Genomic DNA, 25,476 nt, shown 5'->3' on the forward strand with positions numbered 1-25,476 from the left:
ATTATTAAGTTTGTCATTAGCTCCCCCACCCACATTTGTTTTGTTTTCTTTTGTTTTGAGATAAAGTCTTAATATGTTGTCCAGGTTAATCTCAAACTTTTGGGCGCAAGCCATCTCCCACCTCCCCCATCATGTACCACTAAAGATATTCTTTTCCTTGAATAACAAGAGTTATATCTAGATGCCTCTGCTCGTTTTAGTAATAAGGGGAGATGTTTTATTACCTGGCCCGTTAAGGAAGCTGCAAGCTGTTAAACTCCCATGGATCCCCAGCTGCTAGGCTTATTAAGAAAATGTTACAATGGGGGGAAATTGACAACACAGGCACCACAGATATTTTTAGTTTGTGCTGCAAGGGTGTACTTCTTGGGTTCTGTTTAGGATTGAGCACAAGGGTATGAATCTGGATTATTTTATAAGATTGTCAATCAGAAATCCATGCTAAGTGCTTACTCTGTTGCCGTCTTATGTAAGGGATAGTATGAGAAAACCAAGGCCAGTGAAATACATTTCCCAAACTTTCAAACTTTGTTTGGGAGGGAAGCAGTTTGATAATTCTATAAGAAGCTGTGTTCATTTCTTGCATCAGGAATTCTACAGAAATTATTTCCCATGTCTACATATTAAAATGTAAACCATGTAGCACTAGTGAGGCAAAGCCAAGAATATGGAGATCTACTCACCAGTAAACATCCATTAAGCCACCATATAGAGAGAGCCTTCCATGCAGCTGTTACAGGGATCCCACTGCTGCGTGAATAAAAGCCTATCACTGAGACACACCCTGGAGAGAAAATTAAGGCCCGAAAAAGTTTTTGTAGCAAGATGCCATATGTGTGTGCTTAGAGCACACAGTCATGTTTACACACCCAACCTACTGGGAGGGCATCCTGGCAAATGACAGCGAGATTGTATGTGTTAAGAGATGAATGGAAAAACGGACCATTTACATTTTTATCATTTTATGTAGTTTTTGAATATGGATTGAATAATTTAGCAATATAAACAACTTTGGTATTATTTGTTTAAATATAGGATTTTTTCCAAAGGTCATCCAGCCAGGAAATGGTGCAGCCAAGGCTGCAGAGCATCTGTCCTCTGGATCCTAGCACACTGTTTCCTGCTAGCGCCCCCTTAAGTTCAGGAGGTGTTTCTGTCATTTGCTAGTAAGTTATAGAACTTATTCCATCAAATTATTTCTAGAAAACTAATCAGAAGGTCCAGGGCACAGTTGCTTCAAGAATGTGTTCATCCTCTAGAAGAGGGGTTTGTGCCTTGTCTGTTACCATCTTGGCTCTTTTATGATGATAACATTGTGGCTTAGCCAGGAAAAATCAGTGACCCTGAACTAGGAAATACAAACTGAGATTTCCAACAGGACAAATTACCTTAAGGAAAAGGCATTAGGATAGCTTGCGAGGCTGGGGTGGGGGAAAGGCATGAAAATAGTTCCATTAGCCAACTTGGTCAGTGGGCAGGTGCAGGAAGTGGCAGATAATCCCAGCCAAGATCTATAAATATACCCCAGAATCACTATTCAAAACCCACAAAATAAATGAGCAAGTTAGAAAACTTGGCAGCATGTAGCCTGTAGATGCAAGCCCTCAGTTCTCAGCTTAACTCACGATGTTTTCTGTGAGTCGGCATGCTGTTGAACTGTTTGGGATTTCTGTTTTCCCAGCAGTCCAGTGGTCAGGAAGCATTCTCTCTTCGCTCCTTCACAGAGTTGTGAGAAACTAGTAAATCAAAGAACATCCTCTGAAAGTGCTAACCTTCACAGGGAATGAAGGTCTCTGACGCTAATCTTACAGAAAAGCTATTTGAGACTCGAAGGTAGGAGGAAGCATCAAGAGAGCATTTGTGATAGCAGTGAAGGCATACAACCAAAGAAAAGCCATCTTGTTGGTCATTTATTTTAGTTCGGCCTTGCTATAATCATAAGCAAAGACTGGCTGAGCCCAGTATCTACAGAGCAGTGACAGTGCCATGCATAGACAGAACTGTCTGTCAAGAGAGTGGCATGTGCTACAGGGGCATGCTGAGCTGTGAATGTTGATCAGGGCCCTGGAAGCAAACTGATGTGAAACTTAGGAAGGAATTAGGGCAGAGGTGGGGGTTGGACTTAGTGATCCAGCTCCAGGATGGCCCAGTGCCTCAGAGGAGCAATTTCAGGGTGGCCAGGGACTTGGATAGCACAAATGACAACTTCCTAGAACGGTCTGTTCCAGAATCCATCGAGCAAAGGAAATAGCCTGGCCTTATCCTGAGTAAGTTGACAGGAACCAGGAAAGGAAGTATTTGTGGTGGGACAAGTACTTATAGCATCATTAAGTCTCTTCTGAGTAGAAGAAAAAAATGGGAAAAAAACTTGGTGCAGCACATGTGGTAAGTCAGTTTCCATGGCGTGGGAGAGCGGGAGGAACACAGCAGCAGAGGAAGATGGTGCTTGGGTGGCATGGGGCGCTGCACTCAGGGTCCTGTGTGGCTGTGCCACTAACATGCTAATGACCTTGGAAATGTCATTTTCTTCCTGTGAATTTTGAATTTTTTTGTCTCAAAGAGTCGTCTGGTCAGTTATTATGAGGATTAAGTATTCTTTTTTTAAAAAAACAAACAAACAGGCCGGGCAGTGGTGGCACACGCCTTTAATCCCAGCACTTGGGAGGCAGAGGCAAGCAGATTTCTGAGTTTGAGGCCAGCCTGGTCTACAAAGTGAGTTCCAGGACAGCCAGGGCTATAAGAGAAACCCTGTCTGAAAACAAACAAACAAACAAACAAACAAACATTTTAAAAATTATATAATTTCTTTATTTACATTTCAAATGCTATCCCCTTTCCTGGTTTCCCCTCCAAAAACCCCCTATCCCTTCCCTCTCCCCCTGCTCACCAACCCACCCACTCCTGCTTCCTGGCCCTGGCATTCTCCTACATAGGGGCATGGAACCCACGGACCAAGGGCCTCTCCTCCCATTGATGTCTGACTAGGCCATCCTCTGCTACGTATGCAGCTGGAGCCATGGGTCCCTCCATATATACTCTTTGGTTGGTGGTTTAGTCCCTGGGAGCTCTGGGGGTACTGGTTGGTTCATATTGTTGTTCCTCCTATGGGGCTGCAAACCCTTCAGCTCCTTGAGTCCTTTCTCTGGCTCCTTCATTGGGGACCTTGTTCTCAGTCCAATGGATGGCTGTGAGCATCCACCTCTGTATTTGTCAGGCACTGGTAGAACCTCTCAGGAGACAGCTATGGATTAAATATTCTTACAAGCAACTAGCATACAGCTCCTAGAACACAATGCAAAATAAAATATTGGTGTATTCCTTTATTTTGAGAAGAGGTTCAGAAAACCTCCAATGGAACAAGCCAGTTGGGAATGTAGAGCTCAGGGGAAAAGCAGGCATGATTTAGCCTACTAGGTGCTGGTACTCGGCCCATCTTTACAAACAGAGAACAAAGCCAAAATAGCAGAGAAGAAAAATCTTATAGAGGGAAGGAAGATTAGAGGCAGGAAAGAGGGAATATAACTGTGCAAGAATGTAGTCTCCTCATACAGGCCTGATGCCATTAATGCATAGGATGAAGTTCCTCTCAACCTCACAGATTGGGAAGACACTGGACTGCATAACTCAGCATCACTTGTTTTCCCTGAGTATCTGTGATACAGGCTGAGTTTTATGCTTGATTGTAGCTGTTTTCCTTGGTTGTCAGCTTTCCTGATATGTATATGAAGAAATCAAGCATTAATAGCAATCCCTCTCTCTCTCTCTCTCTCTCTCTCTCTCTCTCTCTCTCTCTCTCTCGTTCATTCTGTTCTGATTCCATCTTTAAAAGAAAAAAAGATTCCTCTCTTCATCCCAACCACTGTGTCCCCTCCCCCCTCCACTCCTCCCAGCTCCCAGCTCTCTCACCTCACTTCTCCCCCATATCTGCTTCCCTCCCATCTCCCATCACAAAAGAGCAGGCCTCCAAGAGACAATAACCAAACAGAACAAAACAATAAGGCAAGGCAAAAGTCCTTACACTGAAGCTGGAGAGGCAACTAAACAGAGGAAAAGAGTCTAAAGAGGAGGCAAAAGAATCAGAGACACACCCGCTCCCACAGTTAGGAGTCCCACACAAACACCAAGCTAATAGCAAAAACATATATACAGAGGACCTGGTACAGACCCATGCAGGCCTGTGCTTGCTACTTCAGTCCCTGTGAGCACCCATGAACCCTGCTTAGTTGATTCCATGGTTCCTGGTGTCCTCCATTCCTTCTGACTCCTATAATCTTTCCTCCCCTCTTCAGAAGGATTCCTCAAGCTCCAAGGGTAGCGACCCAATGGAGATATCCAATTTAGACTTTCTCCTCAAGTTTGGCTGTGGATCTCTGCATTTACTCCTATCTACTGCTGGAGGAAGCATCTGTGAATATACCAGAATTCCATTAGGAATCATTTCATTGATTTTTTTTTTTAAGACACATCTTGTTTGGCTCTACCCTAGGTCTCTAGGATATCCAGTCTCTGGTTTTTGGCCATCCAAGCAGTGTTGGACATGTGCTCCCTCTCATGGAGTGGGCCTTAAGTTAAATTAGACATTGGTTGGCCACTTCCACAAGTTCAGTGTCATGATTGCCCCAGAACATCTTGCATGCAAGACAGATTGTAGGTCAAAGGTTTTGTGGTCCAGTTGGCGTTCATGATTCTCTTTCTGTCACCCACAGAGTACCTTCCTGCACCAAAGACACTAAGAACGTAGGGGTGAAGGCTCCACGCTTAACCTTTCCATGTTCAATGAGCTGCGTGGATGTCCTCTGCAATGGGACCTCACTGTCTGTCTGCGAAGAGTAGTCATCTGTCCTAGCATCAGCCTAGTTGGCTGGGGATCTTCACAGGACCCTCTTAGCCAAAAACTCAACCGAATGCAACCCTGTCCATAGGAATTTCTTTAAATCCTAAAAGTGTACAGGTTGATGACAGTTATAAATAGAGTGAAACACAGGATTAGAAGACAAGGACACATCAGAGGTGTTTAAGATTGGCCTAGTCTTTACCAAGAACAATAAAGAGGATATTCATATTTCTAGACATACACACACACTCTCTCACCCTGTCTCTCTGTCTCTGTCTGTCTGTCTGTCTGTCTCTGTGTGTGTGTGTGTGTGTGTGTGTGTGTGTGTGTGTGTGTGTGTGTGTGTGTGCGCGCGCGCTGTGTCANTGTGTGTGTGTGTGTGTGTGTGTGTGTGTGTGTGTGTGTGTGTGTGTGCGCGCGCGCTGTGTCATACAGGAGATTAGATCATAAAATGACAGGTTGAAAGTGAAAGGGTACTGTGGATTATTTTGCAAGTGGGTAAATTGGTGCTTAAAGGAAGTGGCTTGCTTGGGGCATTATGGCAATCAGTAGCAAATCAAGAGCCTGAACCCAAGTTCCCCAACTCTCAGTATGGGGTCCATCTGCTGTAGTCCTCTTATTGAGGAGATTGTATGTCTGAGTTCACACATTTGTACAAAACTAATTCGTGTGCCCTTCTCCTTTTCTTTAGGGCCAAGTGCTTTCGGGGCAAAAAAATCCTTGGAGATTACGACATCAAGGTGGAACAGGTAATCATCATGAAGCCTCACATGACCTCCAGCATCCCAGAGTGAGCCACCTCTTACTGTCCAGTGTCCCCACTGGGTTCTCAAACGTGCATCTCCTGGCATAGGGCTTTTCATTTATTTCCTTGACTTAACAGTTCAGATGTTGGTTCAGAGGCAAACAGTGTGGTTCTCAATGGTGTCTCTTGCAGTGCAGGGTTCCAAGATGAGGAAGCTAAGGGGAGTGTCTCCCTAGCCTACTGACCTTACCCCCATGCTGTTGGTGACAGTGTGATTCTGAGTGACCGCATGTTTTAGGTTCATTGTCCGCCTACTTTGACCCTAGGGGTACACTTCAGAGGGAACCCATTGTTTTTACAGGGAGCTTGAAAGGCTGTTTGTTTGTTTGTTTACCTTCCTCTGCCTCTTGCTCCATGTAATAGAAAATTAGGTTCTTTGTGGGGAGGAGATGGCCTGCTTAAATAACGTATTTTCTAAGTAATAACAAGTTTTTCCTTCTCTCTGTGTTAGAATTTACAGAATAATAGGATACTTTCCTACCTATTACTACTGTTATTTGTTTATTTTTACAACATTATCTCTCTAAGTGGCCCTGGCTGTTCTGGAACTTGATTTAGACTTGCAAAGATCAGCCTACCTTCTGCTTCCAGAAAGCAAGGATTAAAGGGGTACACCACCATGCCCAGATTGTGTTCCATTCTTAAAACAACTTGTTAGATAGTCTGGATTGATTAGAAAACAAAAAACAAAAAAACAAAAAACCTACCCCTATGTTATAGATGGAAGAACCAGAAACCCAGGCAAGGCAATGCTGGGTTTGACATGCTGTCAGGAACAGGGGAGACAGAAACCCAGCAGCCTAACTCAGAACCCAGGAATTTCAAGCAGAGACTAAGAGAGGAGGTGCTTGTCCTGGTCACATTCTGTCTCTGCAGAGAGGTGCAGGGGATGCTGAGCTGGGAATCAGAAGACACAGTGAGAGGTTCTGTTTGTTCAGAAAAGCCATGTAACACGGCAGTTTTCTCCTTTGATAGATGGGGAGGGTTCTTTCTAGTACCTGACTCAAAGGGTTTCCTTGAGTAGTGGGTGAAATCTAATGGATATGAAAAACATAGAAACTAAATAGATGCTTGGTCTATGGCTGCTGCTGTGTGCAGGACTGAGACTCACTGTGTACTGTCACTCTCCAGGCAGAATTCTCAGAGCTTAACCTGGTGGCCCATGCAGATGGAACCTATGCCGTGGACATGCAGGTACTCCGGAATGGCACAAAGGTTGTCCGGTAAGAGCCTTTCTGTTCTTGGGGTTGCTGTCTCCTCTGTCTTGATGTCGTGGTTTCAAGTCAACTTGAGATAGTTGCACTATATGTTACATGGAAGTGCTAGAAAAGGCAGCTTAGTCCAGCATTGTAGAGAGCAATCTTAAGTTTCACAGACTCACTTAGAGGTAACTGGATTCTTAGGGCTGTTATTTACCCTCAAGTCAGGGTTGGTTTGTGCTTTTATCTCTCCAAATGGTATCCCTAGAAAACCAGGTCCTGTTGCTTTTTAAAATATTTTAAAGCACTTGACTTTCCTATTTATGCTGATTTGCTTAGATTCTTCAGAGTTGATAGCAAAGTCCTGCACTGAAAGCTTGTTCTTTTGATGCGCATCTCTGTATCCTGTCTTTATTCCTCATTCCCAACAACTCATGTGTCTGACAGGAAAATCTATTATTGAATAGACATTGTAGGTGGAAGAAAATGACCAGGTCCTGAGCACCCCACACCAGGTGCTGGCCTGAGTACCCCACACCAGGTGCTGGCCTGAGCATCCTGGTCTGAGAGGTGCTTTCTGGAGGGGATGAGAATTCCAGATGGGAGAAATGGTTTCCGTTTGTCCAGAAGCTTGATATCACTTTAGGTTTTCAGAAATAAGTTCCAAGTTTTAGGAGAGAATAACATTCTTATCTCACCTTAGTCACAAGACCCTGGACCCCTAGGAGTCTAGTGTCCAATAGAATCTGGGTCAGTGGCAGGAAAGACCAGACTGGGTGTGTCTGAGACCTAACAGTAGAGAAGTGGGCCTGCCCATTCTGGACTCTGAAGAAGAACACAGGTAAAGCAGCTGCCCATTCAGATTTGACGTAAACTTAGGTAGATCCACAACAGAGAGACATGGGTTGAACGTGTTGTGGAGATGCATAGCCAGGCAGGTAATGCATCATAGAGATGCATACACAAGCAGGTGGCGACAGAAGGAACAGCAGCAGGACTCCAGGGGAGGTGCCAACAGGGAACTCGAATGATTCTCATAACTGGAATAAAGGGTTGGGATTTGCTGTCAGGGATGCAGCTGGGCATCAGTGTTCAACAGGAAAGGCCTGATTAGAGGTATTGAGGCCTCATATCAGGTCAGAATACCCTAAGCAGATGTTATACCATCTTGGTAATAAGTTTCTGAATGTCCGAGGAAAGCGCCTTAACCCTCACTACTAGATCCAATCTCTGAGTTGGGTTGGGTTGGATCTGTAGGTGGGGATTGGATGGGTGCCTGGGCAGAGGACCAGGTAGGTCATTGTACATGGTGTCAAATGCTGAGCTGCAGAGCCTTGCGGGCAGATGCTGCCTCAAACTGCCTCTCTGGGAAGATCTCTGACGCTAGGGCATGAAGACAGGCAACCTAGTCCTCTAAAGCAGCTATAGCTAGGAGCTTTGCTGGCTAGAGGTGAAACCAGGAGAGCTTTCCCATGCATGGGAACATTCCGTCCTCTCAGTGTTTCCTGCAGCCCCGTTGCTCAACCTCAGTTCTGCGAAAAATATTTGCACCCCTCCCTAGCGTCCGTTTTGGAAGAATAACATTGGGAAGTTTGGCATCTGCCCTCAGCCAGCCTAGCTCCTTGCTCTCCTGGGGCCTGATGAGGGCATTGCCTATTTTAAGGAACAGCTTTAAGAAATTGAACAGGACATTAAGACCAGAGATCTGGTAGTAGTGTGGTCTTCCAGGACCTGATTGGAGCACAACTCTGGAACCACAGGCACTTCAGACTTCCACGCTTACCCTATGAGGATAGAGAGAAATCCCTTTCACTTAAGGTGTGGGGGCCTCCTTCACATATTTGTATGCTAGGAAAAGATAGCATTTAGTCTAAAGGAATGGGAGAGATTCAGAAACATAGTCCTCAGGCCTGTGGAAAGTATAGTGATAGTTCTGGATGGGCACATACATGCAGAAAGGAACACTAATGGGTCACGGACTAGGTGGTCACTGACATCTCTTCTCTGTCTTCGGCTTTGAAAATGTGTTACTTGAGGTGCTAGTTAATGGAAACTTGACTCTGTATTCTTACCAGGTCCTTCAGACCAGACTTTGTGCTCATCCGACAGCATGCATTTGGCATGGCAGAGAATGAAGACTTCCGCCACCTGGTCATTGGCATGCAGTATGCAGGCCTCCCCAGCATCAACTCTCTGGAGTCTATTTACAACTTCTGTGACAAGCCGTGGGTGGTAAGCATGCCCCCAGAGTACCTCCAGCACTCCAATAGTAGCACGGACTGAGAAGATCCGAGAGGCTTGTCAGCTGGGAGTCTGGATGGGGCAGGCCATCAGGGTAGCGTATTACCAGATGTCATGGACTGCGTGGTTTTGCCGCAGAGTAGACCTTTGACCTTTCTACCATGCTGTGCAGAAATCCTGTGATGAAAACCCTTAATGTATATAGGTCTTTCCTTGATCAGGAGCTACAGTTGTAAAAGTGCCTGCCTCTTAAAATGGGTAAACTATTGGAAAGGTCTAACGCCAGTAGAGAAATTCAACTCATGTTAGAGATAGTTCTACCTATGTTTTAACAACCTACTTGCATGAATCAGACAGTAAATGTGAGTTGGGAGTTTCCTTTGAGGTAGTCAAGTCCTAACCCACCATGGGAGAGAAAAAGAAAACGAGGAACATAAAACCTCTTTCTGTATGGTGCCACCTTCTGAGGATATTCTACGTAATTTCATTTAATCTTCATGATAAGCTTACCAGGGAGGTATTGTTATTTTCACTTTGTACAGAGAAATAAGACCCAGGAAGGATCAAGTCACTTGCCAAACTTACAGAGCCAGGATTTCTGTAAGTTGCACTGCCTGTCACACAAAGTGAAGAAGAGCTGGCTTGATTCCCTCCTCCACAGTCAGTCTAGAAACCTTGGAGGGCTGTGGAAACGTTTAGGCTGAGAAAGTATTGACAGAATGAGGCATGAGGGCCCGGGATGCCTGGGTACTCCCCTCGCTAGCTCTGCTGCCCCAGGCTGGCCTCACGGAAGGAAATGCTCGCCTCTAATCGTATCCTCTTCATCTTCTTGTTTTTCAAAACTCAAATTTCACACATACTAGCTTGCCAATGTTCACCAGGCTTATTGTGACATTTCAGAACCTTACACCTCTTCACTCTGTGAGCTGGAGGGGTATTCTATAATCACACAGGCCCACTGATTCTGTTCTTGACTTTGTTGGTTTTTTTTTACACTCAAATGGGCAGCTTTCCTGTTCTCTGGCTGCCAGAGAGACCTTCCAGTGTAGGAGGAAGAGGTGTGGACAAGGTCTGAGAGCTGCTGTGGTTAAGGAGGGGTTGGGTTCCTGAGCTCACTTGCAGCTTTTGCCTGTGTGTGGCCCATGACATCTGGAATCCTACTGTTCTGCAAAGATGGGCTAAAAGAGTGGTGTGACTTGAGTGCTGCCTATCTCAGAAAACACAATGAGGTATCTATCAAATATTTTTCTGGGATCTGCCCATTTCTCCTCAGTTACATGACCTTCCTCCTGAAATATGCTCTAACCCACCCCATCCCCACTTCCTGTCATAATTTGGTTCTCTCATAGCTACACAGGGTGATGCTGCTGGTATCAGCTTTAACTGAGCGATTTAATGATGTAACCCTGTGACAAACCATCTCATTTGTCTACAGAATGTAATTAATCCTATATATGCCATTACTTTGCCAATATGATTATTATAGTTCCCTGATATTGAGACCTCCCAAACAAAACGGTCCAGTGCTTCTTTTCCTAAACTGTGGCAGAGGCTAGAGAAGGGAGGAACGAAGATATCCCTCCCTCATGAGACCTGGGATCTGGTGAGGGGTCACATTCTCACCCATTCACAGTCCCAGCGCATTGCCTTTGGCCTTGCATGGGAACAACAGGGCTTGTTGGCCACATACCAAGTTCTTCCTGTAGTCTCACTAAGCAGCTGCCACACAAATGACATTTTACATGTTGTTCTCAGCTTGTCAGTGGAAGTGGACACATTTAATGACAGTGAGTAGAATGCCCCTCTGATATATCACTGGCTCACATTTCCTAAACTACTTAGTGTCGGTGCCCTTGATGTGAGGTGTGCTAGAGAGAGCTGTGCCCTGCACTGGAATGACTCTGAGTAAAGACTCTGCTGTACCCCAGACTGTCCAGGCCAGCCATGGATTTTCAGAAGAAATAGTTCTGCCAGTGAAAACACCGTCCAGAGAAAGCAAGAATGCCACCATCATTGATTGCTCCAGGTGTATTCTGGGTTCCTTGGAGATTGATGGACCTGGGTTAAACTAAAGCATTTAATGTCTAAGAAAGAGAGAGAAAACACATTATTCAAATAGAGCCTGAAACCCCATTTCTTCAGTGAATTCTGTCTTGAGTCATTAGATAAGTGGTTTAAAGAAGCATCCTTCTATTCACTGCCAGCAGCACATCAGCTCTCAGATTCATTTTTTTTTTTATTTTGGTCGGCATAGAGGAAATAGCCCTTATCAGATATTACCTTTGTTTAATTGGTAACTGTGTACTTGCGACTTAATCTAAGTTTCCAAGGAGTTAGAGGTTTGATGCCAAACCCAGTACATTAATCAGACAGGGAATGAAGTGGGGGAGGGTAGAGTGAGCTCTCAGAGACCCAACTAAAGCCTGGGAACTGGCTGTCATTTTAGTCTTGGCTGTCCCAGGGCCCTGGGAGTCTGCCGTAGGCCTTCCTGGCATCTGTGTGGTTGTCTGTGTAACTCACCCACACATAGGGAAGATAGGGCCCCACGTCTTGGTGCCACGCCAGAGTGTGGGCTGCAGCAGGACAGAGGTCTTTAGGCAGAACTGGCATCAGCTCCCTGGGGATGCTGGAGAGCCTTAGAAGCCTGGGCAGAAATGGAAGCCTGCAGATCCAGGTGGGCAGGTAGGGCTGAAGGTCCAGGGAAGGAGGAGGAATTGTAGAGTAAAGGAAAGGCTGAAGGTCAGATTGGATAGTCAGAGCAAACTGAAGAATTGATGGATGAGAAGGGCAATGAAGGATGCGGTGGGCAAAGAACAAAGGAACCTGGGCATTCTCCCAGTATGGCCTCCATACCACATGTGCTCTGAGGCTTCAGCCGCAGTCTCCTCACATGCAAAACGGGAGATCTGGTGTGGACTCTATCTGGTCTCTTTCATCAGTAATTTGGTGATGACTGAGCACTAAAGGAAGTCTTAGAACCCTAAGGTTACTAGTTCTGCATTACTGAAGGCTGTAGCACCCAAACGCCCACGTCTCCCTGCATTTTAATAGAATCTTCCCCCCAAACTGACCGTGATCTGATGTTTAGGGGGAAATATAATAAAAGATGTTCTTTCTGATGCACAGTGTGGGAAGCAGATGGAACTGACCCTTCTCTGCTCATATCTAAAGGGAGTCTGGAAAGGATGGGCCTTTTGTCCAAAGGCTACTGTTGAGTTAAGGCTCACCAGAAGGCTCTGGTTTGCTCATAGCCCTCAGGCTTAGCGCGCACACACACACACACACACACACACACACACACACACTAATACCCTTACAGACAATGGGACCTAAACTTTGTAAAAAAGGTCCTAGCTTTCCTGTCCCTGATGAGTGGAGGACAGGTTTGATCCAACAATGTTCCCTTGTAGCTGACCAGGCTATTAGTGGTTTAGAGCCTGAACTGATGCCACTAGAGAAAAGATGCTAGATTTCCCCTGCTGCCCATGCACTGAGCTTGGCATTGTGGGATGGAGGTGGATTGGCTAGGAAAGTCCTCTGCTTCCTGTGAGAAGAGCATTGCCTCTGTAGAATCTGTAGAACTGGAAAAGTAGATACTCAAAGGATTTAATGAAGGATCTGGCAGTGAACCTGGCTGGAGAATGTGACCTTGGGCAGCTGACCTTTCTGTTCTTAGGGGATTTTTGGTTCTTTGTTTTTCAAAGGTCAAGGAGTATTGGCTGACTGTATACCAATCCAGCCTTTCAGCCCCAATGCTGAATATTTGAACCTAGTTTTTTCCTCATTTTACCACATATAAAGGGGTCAAGTGAAGTCAGTCCTTATAAATCCAGTAAGTCCGTGCCAGGAAGATGATCTATATGTCTTCCCACTGACCCTCCAGTCTTTCCGAAGAACAGCCTCATTCATGACACCTCTTGTGCAGACTCTGGTGGGTCCATATAGCACACAAGACAGAGTTTTTATTTATTTGCCCGGCGTGTTATCCTTCAGGTTTATTTTTCTCTGTTACTCAGACGGGCATGTGTTTGGAGTTAGAGACTCAAGTTTCAATCCTTGCTTCACATCTCTTCAGTTCTATTATTAATTTTTTTTTCTCAAGACAAGATTTTACCACGTAGCCCAACACAATGGCCTGGAGCTCACTATGTAGCTGAGGCTACATCATCCTCCTGCCTCCCCTGAGTGTTGTGATTACACGTGTGCACTGCTCTCCCTGCTCCAGTTCTGGGAGTCAAGTGAAGTTCCCTACCTCTTCTCATCCTTGTCGATTTGAAAAGAGATTAGGTGGAAATCATTAACAGAAGTAGGCCCTCCATGAATACTAGCTTTCTCTTTGCCTTCCCCAACTAAAGCGTCCGTCCTTGAGGAGTTGCATGGGCCTTTCCTTTCTCTGTATCATCAGTGTGTTTAACACAGTGCCTTCTACAGAGAAAATGCTCTACTTATCTGATGAATTGATGTTTTGTCTGTTCCAGAAGTTGAGGATACACTGACAATTCTTTCTTGTCTTTTGCAGTTTGCTCAGATGGTGGCCATCTTCAAGACACTGGGAGGGGAGAAATTCCCACTCATTGAGCAGACATACTACCCCAATCACCGAGAGATGGTAGGTGGCTAAGTGGAGCTTTGACTCTGCTGTTTCTCCCTTAGCCACATGGTGACTCTAGAGGTCTGGCAAGAGCCTCAGCACCTCAGGCCCAACGTGTCAGGTAGCTGTGGAGCTGCTTAGAGGAGCCAACAGAGCTAGATTCTAGCCAACAGGTTTTTGTTTTCCCAATTCTGGGGGCAGAGTAGAGAAAAGCAGAAACAAAGGGATTTTAATGTGAGAGAGTAACAAATCTGTAAGCCAGCAGTCTGGAGTTTCGTGATTTTTGAGTGTAGCTCTAGCTTTGCCATGTGTCACTGGGCATGTTACATTCCCTCACCACATGTCAATTTCCCAACCATGCCAAGTGAGCATAGCTGCCCTTGACCAGGATATCTAATACAGTGTACACACAATTCCAAAGAGATTCCTCAGGTAATAGCCTTCTGGTAGGTGTAAAACCTCTGAGATAAAAGCTCTTGCTTCTGTCATTCTTCACTAGGCTTGTATTTCCTTGGCCACCTCCAAATTGTGACAAGGCAGCGTTAATCCTATGCCTCCTCTGTGTCCACCCCCAGAAGTTAGAAGGAAAAGATAAATGGTTGATTGAAGGCTGTGAGGATGTTTCATATTGAGCAACCTGGAGGTTACTTTGCATCTTCCTCTCCATCCCCACCCCCTGCCCAAGCATGGTGTAGATTTTTACTGGATGACCCCACTTGGAGTCTCACTGCCAGAGCCTTCCAAGTGCTGTGTTCTGGAGCAGAGATCATAGTTGGTCCCCTCCCACTTCTTCCTCCAAAAGAGATCTCCATCATTGTATTTAAATCCAGCTCCTTCTCCCAGCACAGCACAGATGGCCCTGCTTACCAGTTGACCACACATCAAAAATGAAAACTGGTCCTGAGCTGTCAAAAAGAACTGATAATCTCTACCATCTTCCCAGGAAAAGGTTTTGGGGACATTGAGCTCTACAACTTAATAAACCAGAGAGGCCATTGCTAGTGTTTTTTCATGTAGACAAACCAGGAAGACTTACAGAGGTGCTGAGGAGCCTTCAAGGGCCTGGCACAGTGATAAGGGGACTGAGCTGGAGGGTAGAAACACTCTGGGGTCACAGATGGCTTTCTCCTGCTGTAACACCTAGCAGCTTGAAGTAGCTTGAAGCAAGTGAAAGGTGTATTCCACACTAGCATCTTGTATTATCTCCCTCTCAGCTGCTACTGAAACTTGGCCTCAGGAAAAGATCATGATGAGGAAGATCGTGATGGGGGCACCTTTGTTGTTTCACCTTTTTTGTTTGTTTGTTTGTTTGTTTAAAAACAAAGTTCTAAAGTAGGAAAAGAGACATTAGCAACCTAAAGGAGAAGCCCCCAGACACCAACAGAAGGCAACAGAGAAATTTAACCTGGAGGGAAAAAGCTTGTTCTAGTATGTACGTTTTCTTTTCCAAAGATGTATGCCAACTGGGCCAGACCTTCTGCCAGCAAAAGTATCAGGGGGACTTGCAGGACAAGAGGAAGAGTGGGCTGTTCAGCTCCCACTGTGTCCTTCAAGCAGATAAAAGTGTGTCAGAGGATTAGGCTAAGTTGAGACAGTGGGAGTAGGAGATATGGAGCTTTCGTGTGTTCTTTTCATTTCAGCCAACCAGCCCACTCAGGATACAGTCAGCCCACCTTCCATAGCACACATCGCCAGGTTGTACAACTTTATAACAGTCACAGCTTCTCCCTTATCATCTGAGCTAAGAAAAGCCAGTTAAGCAAAGCCAGAATAACAACTCTCAGTAATAGGTATAAGCTAGACTAACAGGGTTTGGGAGACAGGGAAGAGGGGCTGAGGGCAAGGCAGATAAGTCATACTACCTTTCCAACCCTTGACAAGTTGTGAGCTGGAGATGTGAACAGCAGACACAAGCTGTCACATGCCCCACAGCCTCCATTTGCTGGCCAGGCCATCCACTTGTCATTTCCCACTATCTGGCAGCAACACGGCAGGTGGTGACGGTCAAAGGACCACAGAGAACTGGCTTGGTCTTCAGAATGCTTCCAAGGATGTGGTTCCTGGTCCCTACTAGGGCTGGATGATGTCAACGTACTCCTTCCGGAGGTGTAGGTGGCCTCGGTACCAGCTGCAGATGCCATCAACATGCTTCATGCAGACATAGTGCTGGGCCTGGTATCCATAGAGCTTCCGTTCCAGCAGCCAGTCCGTCCAGAGACACTCATTGTGGGCTGAGATGGTACACGGCACTGCATAGCAAGTGGTGATCTAGTCGTGATCACACAATATCAAAGTGAATAGAGTGTCCTCTCTCTGTTGCTGCCTTTCACACTCCTGTGTTCTCACGGCCATCTCAACCACCTTTGCTTTTCCCAGTCCCAAGCTTCCTCCTGAACTATTCTCCCTATCTCCTTGTAAACAGTATTATCTCCTTGGTGTCACGTAGACTCAGCCTTGATAGGCCCTATTCTTTCTTTACCGTCAAATGAAAATCTTCCCAAATTTGTTATAGACTAAATTAAAATTTGAAAATAAATTAATTATTACAGGGCCTAGAAGAGTACTCTGTCTTTCTGTGCTCCCTTTTCTTGTACCCCCTTGGTTTTTTTTTGTTTGTTTGTTTTTTAAAGACAGTATCTTACTATGTTGCCCAAGCTGGGATTAAATTTGGAATCCTCCTTCCTGCCCCAGCCTCTCAAGTACTGCTATTACAGGAGTGTTACCACACACTTGGCCTAGATTTTCTTTAAATAGTGGCTTAGTATCATTTCTGCCACATGTGGTTGCTGGTGTCCCAGAGTACTTAACTCGAGTACTTTGAGGTAAGGTACTATGGACTCTTCTTTCCCACCCCCAACTTCCACAGCACAGTGTCAGTGTAGGAAGTGAGTAAACACACATATGTGGAATGCATGAAGGTCAAGACCCTAAGGCTCTAACCTTGTCCCTCACCCACAAGCAACCTCAGAAATGCACATCTCCTTACTTGGCAGCCACAGTTCTGGTGGTAGTGATGATTCAGGCTCTCCCTCTGCACCAAGGACAGGTCCTCCCAGGGCTCAATGTAGTTGCACAGATGGATGAAGACTTTTCCATCACTGAGAATCTGGCCTTTGTGGAGAGAGAGAAAAGAGTCAAATCAGGAGACTGCTTAGGGGCCCCAGGAGTCCCAGTCATTAAACAGCTCAGAAGAGCAACTTTTGTAATGGCCTTTTTTTTATTTCTTTCTGTTGTGTGTATGCACGCGCGCATACGCACACACACACACACACACACATGCATTGAAATTATGCCCTATGTGTACTAAACACACACTGTACAACACAGAGTAAACTCCAGTCTCAAATGGCTTTATGATAGAAGTGACAGTTTAGGACTCAGATGAATCCCTGTAACCTTTAAAGCAAAGACTATGTATGCATGGTATCTATACCGGGAAGAATTATGAGATCTGCTGAAGGTCTTTTCCTTTAGCATGAAGCAGAAAGAAGGTGGGATTTAAAATCTGACTGCAGCTTGTCAGAGCTGGTGGTACATGCCTGTAACCTTAGCCCTCAGGAGACTGAGGCAAAAGGATCAAGGCTTTAGGTCAGCCAGTGCGATGTGCTAAGACCCTTCCTCAGAGAAACACACAAAAGGAACAAGTAAAAGACCAAACTGACACCATTGCATACACTAGCAAGATTTTGCTGAAAGGACCCAAATATAGCTGTCTCTTGTGAGACGATGCCGGGGCCTAGCAAACACAGGAGTGGATGTTCACAGTCAGCTATTGGATGTATCACAGGGCTCCCAATGGAGAAGCTAGAGAAAGTACCCAAGGAGCTAAAGGGATCTGCAACCCTATTGTTGGAACAACATGATGTACTAACCAGAACCCCGGAGCTCTTGTCTCTAGCTGCATATGTATCGAAAGATGGCCTAGTCGGCCATCAATGGAAAGAGAGGCCCATTGGACTTGCAAACTTTATATGCCCCAATATAGGGGAATGCCAGGGCCAAAAGAATGGGAAAGGGTGGGTAGGGAAGTGGGGGGTGCTATGGGGGACTTTTGGGATAGCATTGGAAATGTAATTGAGGAAAATATGTAATAAAAATATTAAAAATTAAAAAAAAAAAGACCAAACAACAGAATGCCTCACTGCAGGGTTGGGGGTGTAGCTGAGTAACTGAGCACATGCTTAGCTTGCGAAAGGGCCTGAGCTAGATCCCTAGCGGAGGGAGGGAGAGAGGGAGGCAGGGAGGGAGGGGCAGACATCTCCTTTTATGTACCAGCTGCCTTGACCTTAAAGAAGGCCACAGGAACTTTTAGATGGAGGGTGGGAATGATAAAGCTGTTGCTGAGATTAAACAAGAGAATGTATATAGAGTTCTTTATACAGTTGTAGGCCCATAAAAGATGTCCATTCCTTTCCAATATCCATACTGGCCTCTCTTGCTCCATTGATAGGTATATTGGTGAGTATTTTCCCATAGGAAAGTGCCTTTAAAAAAACCCCAAACTTGTCAAGTTTCTTCTGTCTTTCACAGATCTTTCTCTTAAGCAGCACAGAACTTGTGAGCCCCCATGTGGGTGCGAGGAATTGAACTGAATCCTCTAAAAGAGCAGCCCATGTTCTTAATCACAGAATCACTTCACCGGTCCCATAGATCTGTTCAATACATCTTTTCCTCAGAGCCATCCATCCTAGAACTTAGACACTCAACCATTTATTCACTAAGCAGCTACTTGCCCTAGTACCAGATGCAGAAATCAAATGACAGTATCTCTGCCCTTTAGGAGGGTACACAGAAAGTAGGCATCGGTTACTAGACTATAATTTCCCAGATATAAGAACAAAGTGCAGAAGAGGGTAGATAAAGGACACTGCCTTGAAGGGATGAGTGGAAATGCACTGTCAACCAAGTGCAAGGGCCTCTGGACACTGGAACTGTCTTGCACAAAGGCAGGAGGACAGCCACACACCCTGCCACTACAGGTAGTTCATTTCAGCTCACAGGAGAAAGAGGCAAGATGCCATGTCACTGATACATGACAAAAGGCTACAATGTCATGGTGCAACCTATCAACAAAGGGTTTTACTAGTCAGTCCCTTCTCCTGAGCACGTGGGCATTGACATTGTTTTCTAGAGTTAGGTTTTCTTGCATGTCCCAACCTTTGGTTATTCCTGACCTTGAGGACAGAAACCCCACCCTCTCTTTCCCCTGACAGACCTCAGTGCCTCAGTGAGAATGAGAAACACAGAGGGGGTGCTCAGGAAAGGGATGGGGGGATGTAAAGGGACTGATCTGCTTACAAGGAACCTGGAGGGTGCAGTGGCTTGTCCCATCTCTGCAGAGGCTGCCCAGAGCAGCACAGTTCCACATTCTTCTTGGTACTAGGGGCCAAGAAGCCCCTTTCATTGTGTCCTCTGGTTCCTGTCACTCTTCAGGAGACATGTCTGGACTAGGGGCTCATTGAAGACTATGACCTACTCCTGAATCTCCACTCTTCTACCCAAGGCCTGTAGTATGGCCATCTGCTGGCTCCATAGATAGAGAGTAGAACTCCTCCCTATTCTCCCTGTGGGCTGCAGGTTTTATTTTCCACCTTGTAGGCCATTGTAGAGCCCACTCAAACAGTGGAGCTTCCCGGCTTGTTCACAACCACACCAGCACCTCTTTTCCTGAATTCCAAAATACTTCAGTATTGTATTCATTTATTCCAAGATCATATTCTTGGGGATATTGGATGGGTGGCTGATTTACTTTTCTGTCCCAGTCAGTTCAGTATGGAGGAGGCTGGCCCAGCACCAGGTTCATGGAGGTAGAACTGTAAGCGTCAAGCTTATGCACAGGGCAAGATAAACACTCAGAAAACACATTCCAGAGATGTATTTGGGTTCAAGATACCAAATATCTTATACCATAAAACTTTCAAAATGGAACTAGGTTGGTAGAGCAACCTATCCTTAACCTAGTGAAGTGGTGACCAGGATCACTAGAGCAGGGACTCCTGTGAATGGAAAGGGAATTCATTGTTCCTCCTAACTAAAAGGCCATGGTCATGATCACAACTCTGTTTAGCCCCTTCACTTACCAGTCAAAAGATACTGCTTGTGACTGTTCGTTTCTAGCTTCACACCACAGAGGGAAGAGTCAAATGGCGTGTAGACATACTGAATATCCTTGGCCTTCTCGAACCCTTTAAACATCTAAAAGGCAGTTACAGAAGGGTAGCACTGGGTCAGGAGTGTAATGGGCATGGCAGCAGGTTAGAAGCTGCTCATTTGTACCCAAACATTAAACAAAGCTCAAATTCAGGCTTGGTGCACAGATGATCTTGCTGGCATTCATTCATTCATTCATTCATTCATTCATTCATTCACTCAAGTCTACACCTTGATTTATCCCAGGGAGATGGGGAGGTCCCATGAACGAAGAGCTCTAGGACAGGATAGATAGCAAGTCCCCATCCTGAATAACTGTTTGGTTCCCATGGGCCCAGCCAGCCCATACCAGCTTATATTCACTTCAGCACCTTCATAAAGAGACCAGAGTCCATTGCCTGACTCTTACCAGGTTCGTCCCTCCCATAGCACAAACCCCATCCCTTCATCAGCCCATCATGGTTCAGCCCTTGTCCTGCCCTCATGTACCTTTATCTGTTTGATTTCATACCGGATCATTTTTTGAGTGTCAGCAGGGTCTTCGCTGGCAGGGACTACCTTCTCACTGGATATTTTGGCCCGTATCACTGAACAGAAAAAGGGAAACTTTAGCACTGTAGGAGTATGCCATCTGAGATCTGGATGGTCTGGGGTCCTCTGAGTGTCCAGGAAACTCTTGGTTCAAGTATTTTGGGTTCTTAGCAGTATGGTACATTCGAGAGAAGGGACTTGGAATTTACTCTGCAGTGGTTGCCAGCTTTAAGCCCTTCAGGGCTATTAGGTCCTCTTTTGGCCTTTTAACCTATTGGTTTCCAGAGCACAAGTTCTCCATAGCCCTGGTTGTAGTGAGAGTAGGAGTCCCTTCAAAGCAGTTGGCGTGGGACTCATCTGTCTGTACATCTGTCTGTACATCTTAGAACCTCATAGCTCACCAAAAGTAACAGTAACAAATGCTCATTGAATTTGTAAGTGTCCCAATTCTCCATTGAGGAGATTCATCTCTTCACATCTAATCAAGAACTGTATCTTATTTCTCAGTATTGAAGACTGAACCTAAAGCCACATTCATGACAGGCAAATACTCTATCATTGAGCTACAGCCCCAGCACTGGAAAGTCGGTTTAAAAAAAAAAAAGATTTTCCTCTCTGCCTGAACTTTCACTAGGCACAAGGCTCATTGACAGGGCTCTCACCCTGTAGAAGTCTTGATCTAATGGAGAATACCTTATTAAAAAAAAAAAAAAAAGCAGCAGCACCTACCACAAATAGGGAACAGCAAAGAATCAAGAAGCCTTCAGAAAATGAAGGGTGAACAGTAGTTGCCAGGAATTTAAAGTAGTGAAAGAAGGGTATCCAGGCAAGGGAAGAGAAAGGAAGAAAGGTGTGTCCTGTGGGGGCACCATGGCAACCTCAACTGCAGGCTGGGAGACAGGTGTTATCATGCAAACACCCCTTGCATCCTGGAGTTCTAGAAGTTACTTGATAGCTCCAGAGACAGCTAGGTCCTACCAAGCTGAGCTGATAGAACTACTCTAGAGGTTCGTGATAGAATACTTTTACAAACCAGGCTTTGCACTTCCAAGGTCAATGAAGCAATACCCATTTCTGACTTATCAGCTGTTACAGGAGGCACCCATACATGATCTGAGCTCCACCCCTTCCCTCAGACTCCAGGTCTAAAGCTCTGCCCAACACCACGTTTCCTACTGGCAACCCCTGCTGTGGTCCTCAAGGACCGTGGACTCACCTAGAGCGGAGTGGCAGAAGTGCTGCTGGGGGTGCGCAGGCGCGCAGCTGCACGCCTCACCCCGTCCAGGGGGCCACAGCAAAGCCAGCAGCCTCAGCACCAGCGCCCAGCTCAGCGCAGCCAGGGGACTCCAGGGCATGACACTGCAGAGCCCCAGCTGAGCTCGTGGGGTCTGCCTGTCGTAACAAACAGCCCCTCCAGGAATCCTCCAGAAAGCTTCGTGCAGCCCCAGTCTTTATGAGGTGGCTTTAGAGCCAATCACGCCCCCATGGGCTCCTCCCTCCTTTGGCACCAGGCCACCCACAGCCACAGGACCCAAGGCCCTCCTGACCAGACCAACAGACCCAGTTGGGAAGTTGCAGAGGGAAACCTGCAGATTCCGAAAAGAGCCTGGAAGTAGAGGAAGATTCTGCGTTAGGGGCAGAGAGATAAAAAAAGCAAAGACCAGTGAAGAGACTTAGAAAAGGCAGAGAGATGAGGGAGTGAGGCTCTAGCACTAAGAGCAAGAGCTAGTGAAGGGAAGCATAGACACAGAGAGACACAGGCCAAGTCAGAGGCAGACAGAATTACAACAGGCAAAAGAGACAGTGACAGAGGAGGACAGACCCCTCGCTGAGCTGCATACTGGGAATGAGACAAGCTACTCAGGGTTTCTTTCAGCTGCAGGAAGTGTTTTCAATGCCCTATTTACGAGGCTCCAAAGCAACAGCAAACAGTCAGGGAACAGGACAGAGAAAGTTGGGGTGTGTGTCTTGGCGCTGTCAGCCAAGGGTGGGGGGTGGGGGCTGTGGGGGGTGGGGGGGAAGGATGTCAGAGAAAGTAGCCAGTGCTTTCAAACCCTTTCTTACAGCCAGTGCCTTAGTTAGCAGCTACAGAGAGGTGGGGGGGCAGTTCTTTCTGTGGAGCTTAAAACAGGGGTGTCCTGTAGCTCAGGGCAAACTTTGGACCTCAGAGCGCCTACTGCACATCATTGCCCAGTGGAGACTGCCATGTTGCAGAAGGTGGAGCCGCTTAGCAAACAAGCCAGGCACTCATTGTGACCCAAGCCTTGTCCACTGTTTGTCAGCAAAGTGCTCCAAGAATTTGAATGAAAAGAAGCTCGTGGAATGGCTGCCCGGGGAGGGTAGGAGGCTGGGTCCTGATTCTGACCGCCACTGGGTCTGCTAGTGATCTGGGCCTCACTGGGCCCGAACTTTTTTCTCCATAAAATAGGACTGAACTATACGATTTGTCCCGCTCTTCATTTTACATTTGACAGTGATGTTTGAAAAGAAAGGGCTCAGAAGAGAACGAAGTTAGAGAGAGGCAGGTGACAGGTCCAGGCTAATGTCAAAGCTTGGGCCAAGAGTTGTCTCTTGGAGAGGCCTTAAAAGCATCAGTCTTGTCACTTGGCAGATGTGAAGGCTGAGAGGCTCAGTACCATGAAGTGACTTGCAGAAGACCAGTGGCAGAGAGAACTGGGATCTTCACCTGCTAGTGTGGCTTCCTGCTCTCTCCCCGCCATGCCATGGCTCTGTGCTACTTCTGCCTGCGTTTTGTTGCAGCTCAAAACCCTGCCTTTGGAGGGTCCATGTTCCCTTAAATCTCACTCCTCTGATAAAACTGGGCTACTTTGGGAAAGCATTTACTTTCTTAAGGATGTCTCCCAAGGGTAAACATGTCAAACCCTATGCCATCTCTTTCAAACTCTGAACTGGACAGAGATAGGCCTCAGCATACTAAGTCTGTGATGTTGGCAAGGAGTGAAGAGTTTGACAGAGGAAGAGGACGGGGTCAGCACAGGGAAGATGGCACTCGATGGGAAGAGGTCAGAGGTGCATGCTTCAAATGGACATTAAGGCACTCAAAGTGCATTTCCTAACACTTCTGGTTGGTTACAGTACAGTTTACAGACAGCAAAATTTAACCTTTCATGAATTAAAACAACAACAACAACAACAAAAGAACAAAAATCTTCTTAGCTTCTTGCCAGGGTTATCTAATGCAGAGAAAACAGAAATAGAGAGATGTAGTGCATCAGATGGGAAGCTCTGCTTCCAGCCTACTGTGTAACCTTGGGAACGCTGCTGTCATTCTATGGGTTCCATGTGTAAAACAAGTAGGGTGTACTAATTATTTTATTTCAATATTTTTATTAATTATCCAGGAACTTCATGCATTGTATTTTGATAAATTGACCAAAAATTTATTTTTTTCAATTTGTGTAGATATATGTATGGATGTATGAGTTTGTATGCACCATGTGCATGCAGGTGTCTGCAGAGGTCAGAGGTGTCAAATCCCCTGGAGCTGGAGTTATAGATGGTTCTGACACACCTGGTATAGGTGCTGAGAACTAAACCCAGGTACTGTCCAAGAACTATAAGCTGTCTTAACCGTGGAGCTGTCTCTAGCTCCTACACTGATTCTTTACAGGATGTTCCCAAGGAAAGTACTTTAGGATTCCAAAGAGAAAAGACTTGCTGACCGGTCCATTTCTCCCTTTTTTTTTCCTCTCAGCTTACGCTTCCTACATTCCCTGTAGTGGTGAAGATTGGCCATGCTCACTCAGGCATGGGCAAGGTAAGGCAGGATGGCTGTGGTGGTCTAGGTTGAATCAAAGGGGGATTTTGGTCAGCAAGACCATTTGTAGACTATTCTTTCTGCGTTAGTGGATTCCCCTCCAAGTCCCTTGACAGCCATGGGCTTTGCCTAATTATACAGTGAAGAATATAAGCAACCCAAGTTGACCCCTTAGATCTTGTGCAACAACTTATGAGCCAGGCTCTGGGAAGGGTCTACACCCAATGGAACTGCTGGGGAGATGGGATGCTCTTGATTTGCCACTCTCAAAGCTATGTGATTGGCTTGGAGCCTCCATGTTCCTCTGACTTCTCAGTGATTGAATGTACATGTCCCCCCCCCCCCTTGTCTGCCTTACATTACCATTAGGTCAAAGTGGAAAATCACTACGACTTCCAGGACATTGCCAGTGTGGTGGCCCTCACCCAAACTTATGCCACGGCAGAACCCTTCATCGATGCCAAGTATGACATCCGGGTTCAGAAGATTGGAAACAACTACAAGGCTTACATGTGAGTGTGTGTGTGTGTGTGTGTGTGTGTGTGTGTGTGTGTGTGTGTGTGTGTNTGTGTGTGTGTGTGTGTGTGTGTGTGTGTGTGTGTGTGTGTGTGTGTATGTGTGTGTGTGTGGGCATACCTGCATATGTATGGTGTTGGGGAACTGGGAAATTAATACAGGATCTTTCACATGCTAAACACATACACTATCCTAGGATCCACTACTAGTCTAGAATTTATTTTTTACCTTTATCAACTAGATTCTTGCTCTCAAAACATTTTTAACTGTTTATCATTTTCCTGCTTCCAAAAAGGAATTAAGCACTGCTTTAAAACTATGTAAAATTAAAGACAGCTGTTTGTTTGTTTTTAATTGGTTAAAAGATGAAAAACTGCATATCTCTGGCCAGGAGAGACAGTCAGATCTCTGAGAAGAGGTGTGGGGGTTGATTGTAACAGATAAGAAGAGTAGCTAACTACAAAAGCTTAGGGTGACATTTTTAGTGTTTTTCTTTGCAAGGACCATTAGTGTTTTGAGGGAGTGTTTATATTCCTGCTCTGAGCAGGATTGGACCTTGCAGTATCGAAGGTTAGGTGTGGCAGTCTTCGACTGGAAATCCCCCAACAGCACTATTTGATGAAAAGGTGTTCCTCCCAGCCCACTATCAACAGAGGATGTTAAGCTGTCCTTGGGGCCTTTCATTCTTCTCTCTCTCTCTCTCTCTCTCTCTCTCTCTCTCTGTCTCCCTCCCTCCCTCCCTCCCTTCCTCCTCCCCTCTTCCTCTTTCTCTGTCTGTCTGTCTCTCAATAGAATGTCCCTGTGTAGCCCTAGCTGCCCTAGAATTCACTC

General features: G+C 45.9%; 2 protein-coding genes across 3 annotated transcripts in view; one reads left to right on the forward strand and one right to left on the reverse strand.

Annotated features, from left to right (window-relative positions):
* Positions 1-25,476, forward strand: part of Syn2 (synapsin II) — a 145,570-nt gene that overhangs the window by 94,789 nt on the left and 25,305 nt on the right. Inside the window, exons 2-7 of the mRNA XM_021164513.1 lie at positions 5,526-5,583; positions 6,771-6,862; positions 8,914-9,070; positions 13,599-13,688; positions 24,067-24,129; positions 24,499-24,641. Of these exons, the coding sequence (XP_021020172.1) occupies positions 5,526-5,583; positions 6,771-6,862; positions 8,914-9,070; positions 13,599-13,688; positions 24,067-24,129; positions 24,499-24,641 (603 nt within the window). The remainder of the gene's footprint in view (positions 1-5,525; positions 5,584-6,770; positions 6,863-8,913; positions 9,071-13,598; positions 13,689-24,066; positions 24,130-24,498; positions 24,642-25,476) is intronic.
* Positions 13,682-22,121, reverse strand: Timp4 (TIMP metallopeptidase inhibitor 4). Of its 2 annotated transcripts, none has more exons than XM_029478616.1 (5): positions 21,568-22,121; positions 20,310-20,407; positions 19,751-19,865; positions 16,657-16,781; positions 13,682-15,919 (listed from the first exon to the last, which is right to left on the reverse strand). In XM_029478616.1, exons 1-5 carry the CDS (start codon positions 21,704-21,706, stop codon positions 15,821-15,823), a joined length of 576 nt encoding a protein of 191 aa, XP_029334476.1. In that variant the 5' UTR covers positions 21,707-22,121; the 3' UTR covers positions 13,682-15,820. The 2 variants fall into 2 exon arrangements, with proteins under 2 accessions (XP_029334476.1, XP_021020174.1); XM_021164515.2 differs by having other exon boundaries at positions 15,272-15,938.

The sequence above is a fragment of the Mus caroli genome, chromosome 6 (genome assembly GCF_900094665.2).
Source record: "Mus caroli chromosome 6, CAROLI_EIJ_v1.1, whole genome shotgun sequence".
In the NCBI taxonomy this organism is placed as follows: Eukaryota; Metazoa; Chordata; class Mammalia; order Rodentia; family Muridae; genus Mus; species Mus caroli.